This window comes from Dysidea avara, chromosome 8 (genome assembly GCF_963678975.1).
Source record: "Dysidea avara chromosome 8, odDysAvar1.4, whole genome shotgun sequence".
Lineage (NCBI taxonomy): Eukaryota > Metazoa > Porifera > Demospongiae > Dictyoceratida > Dysideidae > Dysidea > Dysidea avara.
The window spans coordinates 4,678,117-4,689,268 of NC_089279.1; the positions used below are offsets into that span (position 1 = coordinate 4,678,117).

Sequence of the window (11,152 nt, forward strand, 5' to 3'; positions counted from 1 at the left end):
CTAGTCTAATAATTGAAGCTTGGTATACTGTAGCATTAACTAAGCTGGAAGCTACTTATGAAAATGGCATGTAGAAAAATGCTCAGAGTCTTCTAAAACAGTTTCTTCCATCCAACCAGAGAATCAACCTGCAAATGCTGGTGTGTGTGTGTAGTCATACATGGATGCAGCTATGCCTGAAAAATAGGGCATGTGGGCACCTATATATAGCTACATTTTCAAAATTATCATGATTCTCAACTTTTTATGGCATTCAGTGTGGCCATGCAATTTTTAGTCTACATTAGCCATTAAAGTGCAATTCGCTTTTTAATAGAATGCAAATAATCCATTCTGGCACTGAGATATGATCTGTCATGTGATAGGATGCAGTTTGTGCCCATGCACATGTCCTGTTATCGCAGGTCTGGTCACATAATTACACCTTGTAAAGAGTATCCATGTAGAGTGAATGGAGCATACAACAATTCCTTGAAGCTGAAGCTGAAGCTGATCAAAGAGTACCTGATATAACACCATTACAAATTGCACAGCTGCTCATCAATTTCAAACTAATGGCAGATATCACTTCTTCATCATTGGCATACAAACAATTACAAGTAGTGCAAAGAAAAAAAGACAAAAGATTGTTTTTGGTACCTCACCTTTGTTGGTTCATCGCTTGCTCTACACAGTTAATTGTATATAAGTATCACACAGTATGGTAGTACTGTATATTAGGGATCATGGAGATTTGGGTTTTCCTTGTTCCATGCAATTTTCTACTGCCTGCCTGCCTGCCTGCCTGCCTGCCTGCCTACCTGCCTGCCTGCCTGCCTGCCTGCCTGCCTGCCTGCCTGCCTGCCTGCCTGCCTGCCTGCCTGCCTGCCTGCCTGCCTGCCTGCCTGCCTGCCTGCCTGCCTGCCTGCCTGCCTGCCTGCAGGCAAGCGTAACTTGATAACGGCTAAGGTTATGGGCTCAAATTTTTCACTGTTTAACGTAGCTTCGTCCCGAGACGTGTCTTTTGGTACGTACAATGCATGCATCATGGACTCACCTTTGTCCTCATTTGTGTCCCATTTCTTTTTGCTGACAGCCAATTCGCGGTAGTGCGATGCATGGCTTCCCTACAGTGCATTTGTAAACGCATAGATATTATATACTACGTATGGGTACGTAATATATACTACTGAGGATTTCATGTCCGTTTGAGAAATTCCGTACTGCGATCGCGTATTGCGTAAAGAATAATTTTAGGCAGTAATTGATAGCTAGTTGAGGGCGCGAGAATCGTCGTATTTTTGTGGTGACTGGATTGTAGAGGCACTTCTACTGTTTTTTGTCTGTAGCGCTATGTAACGGGCTGAGCATAGCTGAAAGCGAAGCGTAATGACCACTGCACTTTCAAAGTAGTTTTTGATAGCTGGGGCGCACGTTCAGATGAAAACATTAATTCTGGCGCCATCCTTTCTTTTGATGCAGTATGTGTGGGTTCACCAGTCACAAAAAAGTAAACAAACAAGTTCAAGGAAAAATTCTAGAAATTTTAAGTTTGATTAGGGATCATAAAAAAAGTAGGGAAACAAGGAAGGTCACCTACACCTGCAGATATACTAGTGAACATTTAATCCCTAATTCAGTCTTGGTCTTGGGTATAGAGATTAAATGTTTACTAGTATATCTGCAGGTGTAGGCGACCTCCCTTGTTTCCCTACATTTTTTTCTATGATCCCTAATCAAATATAAAATTTCTAATTTTTCCTTAAACTTGTATAATATGTATGTAGCTATATTGACCGGATTTTGTCACATTTTACGAGTAGAATATTTATAATTAAAATAAGGAATTACAAACTTCTGCTCACCTTTACAAGATTAGTAGTCAGTACCCTGAATTGCAAGAAATTCTGTGAAATATTTTAACAGGTGCATAAGTGCTTAAGTGTACGTGGTGACACATAAGTATAGAAATTTCTATGTATTTCATGTGTGACATTAAGACAGATTTTTGAAAATCTGGTCACAATTATACACTTTAAAATCATAACAGTTAAAAAGCTGAAAAGAAACCTGTCTGTTCATCTACACTCCTTTAGAGTCTCACCAACCAATGCATGTACTGAAGCAGGCTTTATGAAGCACTCATCATAGGTTGTGATAAACACATATGCCATACGTGCGTGCCTTTATAAGTGAGACAATTCGACCAAAATAATTACAACTTTTTATATCATGAACTCTTGGTTCTACTGATCATGATTGTGTTGATGATTGAAACATGATCATTATATACAAGCTGCAAGGATAAGATTCAATTAATTCCTGCTTTTTTGTCACTGTGCTTTGCAGCATTATTTTTTAATTCACTCTGTACTTTTCATTGAACCCTGTAGGCCAATAAAATTTAATTAACAGAGTCTCACATAGATGCTAATAAAAAATCCTAGACACAAAAAGCATAATAGACTGGCATGTATATATGCCAGTACATTAGGTGGATGTCTAGATAGAGTTTATAAATGATTATACGTATAGGAAGTGAAGACAACTGGATATATATATATATATATGTGTGTGTGTAGCTGGGATGGACAGACCAAGAGACATTTACAAAAAATATATAAAGTTCTCAAGACTGTAACCTTAACCTCTATAAAGATTACAACAGCCATAATTATTGGTTGTCTCTAAGTTAACTGCATGGAAAGCAGGAAAAATGGTGTGGTGACTGATGCAACATTAACTAACTGTTTACTACTAACAAACATACATCAACATCCTTGTTTAGTTCAGAGGATGTGAACACCCATAAATATTGTGTTAGCAGTATACATATGGTGTGTTGTAGTCCATATACACTTTACTCAATAGTCTACAGTGTATTATAGTCAACTCCCACAAAAGTCATGATCAGGACTATTAAAGAATGAGGTGAGCATTCATGTGTTTCTGTCCAATGGTTTGTATTGAAACAACCACTTATCCTCATGTTCCATACATTCCCACCCAAATTTGCCTATTCTAATTGTATGGGATATTTCAAAAGCCTCACAACTCAGCTACTCGTGTCAGAAATATTTTTGTTCTGTCGCATTCAGTTACTTCATAAATCTTTTTCGACAAGTGATACATTTAACTAGGAGTACATTGAATCCTGTAGACAATTCTTGAATAGAAGATTTGATGTGTTCCTGGTGTAACAAAATTATTAAGAAATTTATGGACTATTGTAATGTTAATAAATTTCCTCTTATATTTCCCTGCAGATTGCAATAGTATAGTAAGGGTTAATTTATCAACTTTCAATTAAGGAATCATCCTGTCTATCTTCAATCATGTTGAATATTAGTTTGGACTACCTGCTGAACTGCAATTAATAGGTTATAAACTTATCCACAGCTTATAAATGTGTTCAAATTATGTATCCAGTGTTGTTTTATATATGATTTGAACTCTAAATTTGCTGTGCCTAGAATTGTCTTCTCAGGATAAAATATACTACATTGCACAACAAAAAACTATCTGAGTTGCATGTATATACAACTTCTGCTTTTAGAACTCTGATTCCACCAATCAAACTTCATGATCCTTTATCAAGTTGAAGTGTTGAGCAATTATTGTGCTTGAGGTGGTGATGATACAATAAAACTAAAAAGTATGTCAATCACAACAGCAGTAACCACTTTAAAATTATGAATAGCAAATTAAGATTTTTATGCATTGGTATCACACTGGAACTATGTATTATAGAGGAAAGTAACCTTGGGCCTGCAAATCAGTGTGAAATGTTCTGTAGTTGGCCAACTACAAAAATGGGACATAAAAGTTTATGGTTCTGTACTGTGAAAGTTTACTACTGTTAACACTGAAGAACAGATGTAGAATCATTCCATTTGTTGTGATATGCAAACCTTGAATGGTGTGGCATATAAGTGTACTGGCTTGAAAAATCAAAATATAGCAAGCATTATGATATGAAGTCCTTACGTATAACATGGCTGTTAATACATACGTATGGCATCTGAAAGATGTATGGGTTCTGATAGTATAAATAGTTGTATCAATTCAAACATCAGTTGTCCTGAAAATTATCATTCACATCTGCTACTGTGGTATCCACTGTTGTTATGCTGACAGCCAGCATTGTAAGTGTTTTTCTACTGTCTGTGGTCTTCATGAAGGCTGAGGAAATAACCAATGAAATCTATTCTCAAAAAGTTGCTCTACCTGGTTCACAGACAGGATATGATCAGGTAGAATGTTGCTGTGTAATTAGAGATCGCTCTTTTCACTCATTTGATAGTGCAGTCCGTAGTCTTACTAATAATATGACGATCAAAATTATTGGATCAAATGTTGTGTTGAATTCAAAAATTACTGTAGAAAATCTTAAGAATATTGCAATAATTGGACGCAGAAATTCCACTATAAGCTGTGGTACTGGAGCAATAAACTTCATCTCCTGCAACAATGTTACTATTAAAAGCGTTGACTGGGAGAGGTGTGGGTCGGCTAGCAATGGATCATCATATCCAGGAATAAGATTTTATAAATCATCCAACCTTATCATTCAAAGTTGCTCCTTTAATTCCTCAACAGGACAAGCTGTAGTATTCTCAAAAGTGTCAGGAAATATACACATCAACAATTCTGTGTTTACACATAATAATCAACATAGAGGTCATGGTGCAGCAGTGCAGTATGCACCTGATGGTTCAACTTGTACCCAAACAAAGTTGGTGATTAACAGCTGTAATTTCTCTTACAATGGGGTTTCCAAGAGTGTTATCTTTATTGATGGTTCAGGAAATAGACAGCTACAAGTTTCATACTTGCAAAATTCATTATTTGTTAGCAATGAAGGAGTACCTATTTATCTTTCACAACATAAACTACATATTAAAGGTGATGTGGTTTTCAGGCAAAACACAGTGGTTGCTGGTGGAGGAATTTTTAGCAGCAGATCAATTGTTGAATTTAAAGACAGCTCTAATGTCACATTCTACAATAATTCAGCAAATACTAGTGGTGGAGCAATCTTTCTTAATAATTCTACATTATACTTTGGAGAAATTTCAGTTGTAAATTTTGTAAACAATATTGCTACTTCATATGGTGGTGCAGTGTTTTCCATAAGTAAGTCTGCAACATTATTTGATGGAAACACAGTGGTAATATTTCAAAGCAATGCAGTAAGCAGAAGTGGTGGAGCTCTGTGTTTTGAAAATTCCAACATGTTATTTGCTGTAAACTCAACAGTGACCTTTAACAATAACACTGCTACATTTGGAGGAGGAGCAGTTTTCTCTAGAAGATATTCAGAAATATTATTTGATGGAAACACAACTGTGTCTTTTATAGATAATGATGCTAGTGAAGGAGGAGCTGTTGAGTCTTATAATAACTGTAGGATCACATTTAAAGGAAACTCAAACGTGACATTTAGTCGTAACAGCGCTACTTATGGAGGGGCAGTATACTATGTAAGTTATTCAGAGATATTATTCGATGGAAACACAACAGTGGAATATAAAGGGAATCATGCTGATAAAAATGGAGGAGCGCTTAATTGTTTTGAAAATTGCAGCATAACATTTGATGGAAACTCAAAAGTGACATTTAGTGACAATGAAGCAAGATTTGGAGGAGCAGTGTGCTCCAGAAGTCAATCTGAAATATTATTTGATGGAAACAAATCAATGACATATAAAATTAATGAAGCCGGTGTAACTGGAGGTGCCATTTATTCACAGGAGAGATGTATCAACATCTTTAATGATAATGCAGCAGTAGCATTTGTTGACAATTTTACCTCTAATGGAGGAGCTGTATACTTAGAAACAAATTCTGGTATATCATTTGATGGCAACTCAGAAGTGACATTTAGTGACAATGAAGCTAAATATGGTGGAGCAGTGCACTCCAGAACACATTCTCACATATCATTTGATGGAAACACATCGGTGACATATAACGCAAACAAAGCCAGCATGAGTGGAGCAGCTGTTTATTCTCATAAGAGGTGTATCATTATGTTTGATGGTAATTCAACTGTAGAATTTATTGGTAACAGTGCTACTGTGAATGGAGGAGCTGTGTACTCAACAACATATTCTGATGTGTCGTTTGATGGAAACTCTAAAGTGACATTTAGCAACAATGAAGCAAGATTTGGAGGGGCAGTGTACTCTAGAAGTTACTCAGTGATATTATTTGATGCAAACACAACAGTTATATATAAAGGTAATCGTGTTGATAAAAATGGAGGAGCTCTTTATTCTTATGTGAACTGCAGCATCACATTTGATGAAAACTCAAAAGTGACATTTAGTGACAATGAAGCTCTATATGGGGGGGCAGTGTACTCCAGAAATCATTCAAAAATGTTAGTTGATGGAATAACAACAGTGAAATACAATGGTAATTATGCTGGTAAAAATGGGGGAGCTATTGGGTCTCATGTAAACTGCAGTATTACATTTGATGGACACTCGAATGTGACATTTAGTGACAATGGAGCTAAGCATGGTGGAGCAATGTACTTCAGAAGCTATTCTCAAGTATCATTTCATGGAAGCACTACAGTAATATATACAGGTAACGATGCCAGTAATAATGGAGGAGCACTTCGTTCTTATGGGAATTGCAACATCACATTTGATGGGAACTCAAAAGTGACATTTAGTGACAATGAAGCTAAATTTGGTGGAGCAGTGAACTCTGGGTATTATTCCCAAATATCATTTGACGGAAACACTTCAGTGACATATCAATTTAACAAAGCCAGCATAAGTGGAGCAGGCATTCATTCTCATTTGAGATGCAGCATCTTAGCTGTTCAAAACTCGGTAGTGACATTTATTGACAATAGAGCTAAAGATGGAGGAGCAGTGTTCTCTACAAGTTATTCCCAAATATCATTTGATGAAAACACAACAGTGAACTACAAAGGTAATAATGCCATTGATAATGGGGGAGCTATTAATTTTTTTGGGAACTGTAACATCACATTTGATGGAAATTCAAAAGTGAAATTTAGTGACAATCAAGCAGGAGTTGGAGGAGTTATGTACTCTGAGAGTTATTCTCACATATCATTTAATGGAAACACATCAGTGACATATGATGCCAACAAAGCCAGCATAAGTGGAGCAGCCATTTATTCTCATAAGAGGTGTATCATCGTGTTTGATAATAATTCAAAAGTGGAATTTATTGGTAACAGTGCTACTGTGAATGGAGGAGCTGTGTACTCAACAACATATTCTGATGTGTCGTTTGATGGAAACTCCACAGTGACATTTAGCAACAATGAAGCAAGATATGGAGGAGCAGTGTATTCTAGAAGTTATTCAGAAGTATTGTTTCATGGAAACACATCAGTGACATATAAAATTAACAAAGCCGGTGTTAGTGGAGGTGTTATATATTCACAGGAGAGATGTATCAACATCTTTAATGATAATGCAGCAGTAGCATTTGTTGACAATTATGCCACTAATGGAGGAGCTGTATACTTAGAAACAAATTCTGGTATATCATTTGATGGCAACTCAGAAGTGACATTTAGTGACAATGAAGCTAAATATGGTGGAGTGGTGTACTCCAAAAGACATTCTAACATATCATTTGATGGAAACACATCGGTGACATATGATGCTAACAAAGCCAACATAAGTGGAGCAGCCATTTATTCTGATGAGAGATGTATCATCATGTTTGATGATAATTCAACTGTGACATTTATTGATAACCACGCGACTGATGGTGGAGCAGTATACTCAACAACATATTCTAATGTGTCATTTGATGGTAACTCAAAAGTGACATTTAGTAACAATGAAGCTAGTTTACATGGAGGTGCTGCTTATATACATCAAACAAGTAATATGGTATTTGTTGAAAACTCATCAGTAACATATGTTAACAATGTTGCAGTTACAGGTGGTGCAATGTATTGCAAAGAGTATTCATGGATATTATTTGAAGGAAATGCCAAAGTAAATTTTAGAAGTAATACAGCGACAAATGGTGGAGCTGTTAATATCCAAAAGTCTAACATAAAATTTGCAAAGAGGTCATCCACAAGATTTAATCATAATTTGGCTGATAAGAATGGTGGAGCAATATACTTTGGTAATAACTTTACTATGACATTTGAAAGTGAATCTGATGTTATGTTTAATCAGAACAATGCTACTGTTTATGGTGGTGCCATTTACGGTGAACTTAAGCAAATTAATCAGAGCAGTATCTTATCTAATACCACAAGGGTCGAGTTTAGCAGCAATACTGCTCTTGTGGGTGATGATGTTTATATGCACATACAAGCATCATGTGATGAAATTTGTTTGAATAGCAGCATTGTGGGGTTAGACGTGACACACAATAATCCTCCCCGTCATCTAGTTCTGTATAATCCAGCTACCTGTATCAATACTACCAATACAATAAATAATTGTGACACTTACTTTGTGGATAATATAATGCTTGGCCAAAACATCAAAATCAGTGCCTGTGTACTAAGCTTTCATGACCGACCTGCTGTTGGAGTGGACTTTGTGGTAAGTGGTGAAAATCATGATCATAATCTTGATGGGACAAAATATGTGTCAATAGCTTGTAATTTATTTGAAGGGATCAGTGTAACAGGCAAGGAGATTTCTGACACTACCAATTTCTCAATCATGATTGCATCATATACAAATAGTGATTTAGAAATTTCTGTCCAGCTTATAGCAGAATTATCACCATGTCACCTTGGTTACCACTATGATAATACTACTCAAAAGTGTGTATGCTATGATGGCAGTGACATTGTGTCTTGTTCTGGTAGCACATCAACCATCAAAAGAGGTCACTGGTTTGGTGTAGTTGATGGCAAATCAACAGTGACAGTTTGTCCTAACAATTATTGCAATTTTACTTGTTGTGAAACTACTAATGGATTTTATCAGCTCTCACCTGTGAGAATGAATCAGTGTAGTTCACACCGATCTGGTACTGCTTGTGGTAGTTGTGAGGAAGGATATACTCTCTCATTTGATTCTGTAGAATGTGTTAGCATTGGCAAGTGTACAAATGGACAGACAATACTGGTTATCATATTGTCAGTGATATACTGGATAGTTCTGGTTATAGCAGTGTTTATTATGACATACTATCATGTTGAGATTGGTTACTTGTATGTTATTACATACTATTACAGTATGCTGGAAATTTTACTGGATCAACATTTGTATGCATCACAAACACTGTATACTGCTGTTAGCATTATGTCTAGCATTGCTAAAGTGTCTCCACAATTTCTAGGAGAGTTCTGCTTGGTAAAATCTATGACTGGAATTGACCAAGAGTTCATTCATTATGTACATCCACTAGCTGTTATCATCATTGTAGGAATAATATGCCGGTCAGCAAGAATGTCTTACAAGTTGTCAGCATTTCTAAGTAGAGGAATTATTCGTGTAATATGTTTTCTTCTGCTATTATCGTACACTTCTGTGGCCACAACTTCATTACTGTTGTTGAGATCACTGACATTTAATAATGTGGATAAGGTTTACACATACCTGTCACCTGACATAGAGTATTTTCATGGTCGTCATCTACCATATGTTATTGTAGCAGCATTATTTACGCTAATGATTGTCATTGGTCTACCACTTCTACTTCTACTTGAACCATTCCTTAATCACAAGATCAACTTCACTAGGTTCAAACCATTGCTTGACCAGTTTCAAGGATGTTACAGAGACAAGTACAGAAGTTTTGCTGCTTACTACATGATTTGTCGAATGGGGATAATTTTACTACTCACAATTAATTCATCCAATGACAACACTTCACAAGTTTTGTTACTCATAGCAAACATACTAGTAGCTTTGATACACATAATAGCCAAACCTTATGGAGGTAAAATTCTTAATATCTTTGATGGAGTTGTTTTACAAATAATGTTGTTCATTTCAGTAATATCAATGTACGACAGTTTTGGTTCAGGAGTGTTGTCGGCAATTATCATTCTTTTTGTGATCTTACCATTAATAGCATTTGTTACAATGGAACTGATCATATATAAAGAGATCATTAAGAAAATTGTCACATACTGCAAACCCAAACCTAATACAACCATTGAAGTACCTGTGAGGGATACTGGTATTACTATGTATATTGACGATAATGTAAGGAAGAATGCTACCGTAGTTGATATGTAAGTGTTGTTTTCCACTGTGCATTTGTATAAATTACAAATCAAATAAAGTGGTTGTGAAATTATATAACTACATTCATATCCCAGTGCGTGGGAGAGTCAAACCGCCGCGCTAGGTGATAACTAACTTACTATCATTGGGTGATAACTAACTTATCATCCAGTGCATGGGTTTTCAATTAGTGTGTGGGGGCAAGCTTCGAAACCAGCCATGTTACATGAGTAGGGAATCTGAGGCAGACCGGTAAGATTGATACTTTAGAGTGGCCGTGATGTATGTAAATTAATTAGAATACAGGCACTAAAATCAGCTTAATGGTGGCTTTTTGGCTATGATTCTCACTGGGATATAAACTAGTTAGCTATATCCCAGTACACTTGGGCAATATCTTAATATCACCCTCATACTGGGATATAACTATAATGTATGTGTATTTGTGTATCATGTATTCTTAAGTCTGGACTTTTGGGTTTGTGTTAATGACCTTCTTTAAGTTTTATATATATTTGCCAAATTCTGTTGTAACTATTTGTAAAAGTACATTTAATTTTGTGCCTTAAAAAGTTGCATAAAATGCTGTTTTCTAACAGCATTCGACTAAAATACACATACAAGTGTCTTTCATCCATTCATTTGATTCAACATAAATGACATAGTTTAAAAGTAAAGATGCATGTAATAATATTAATACGCTGCAAATATTAATGCTCTACCAACAACAACGTCAATAAAAATGAATTCAGATATCAAGATATAGTCTCCAAATATGTAACTATTAATACTGTACAATGTAAATCTTGCACATAGAAAATTTATGTGGTGTAGTTTTTGTAGGGGATGCAGTGATTATGCTGGAATAATAGATGTGTGCAGGATTCAACATTTAAGCTGGCATTTAATACTATATAAGAAAATATTCAATTTGCACAATTCCATTTAAAAATTGAAATACGTTTTCT

At 35.8% G+C, this 11,152-nt stretch overlaps 1 protein-coding gene across 1 annotated transcript; it reads left to right on the top strand.

Moving 5' to 3' along the window:
* The first annotated feature begins 4,154 nt into the window (after positions 1-4,154).
* Positions 4,155-9,768, top strand: LOC136263863 (probable outer membrane protein pmp20). The gene is made up of 2 exons (XM_066058487.1): positions 4,155-9,636; positions 9,695-9,768. The coding sequence occupies exons 1-2, from the start codon at positions 4,155-4,157 to the stop codon at positions 9,766-9,768; spliced, it is 5,556 nt and encodes a 1,851-aa protein (XP_065914559.1).
* The last annotated feature ends 1,384 nt before the right edge of the window (positions 9,769-11,152 follow it).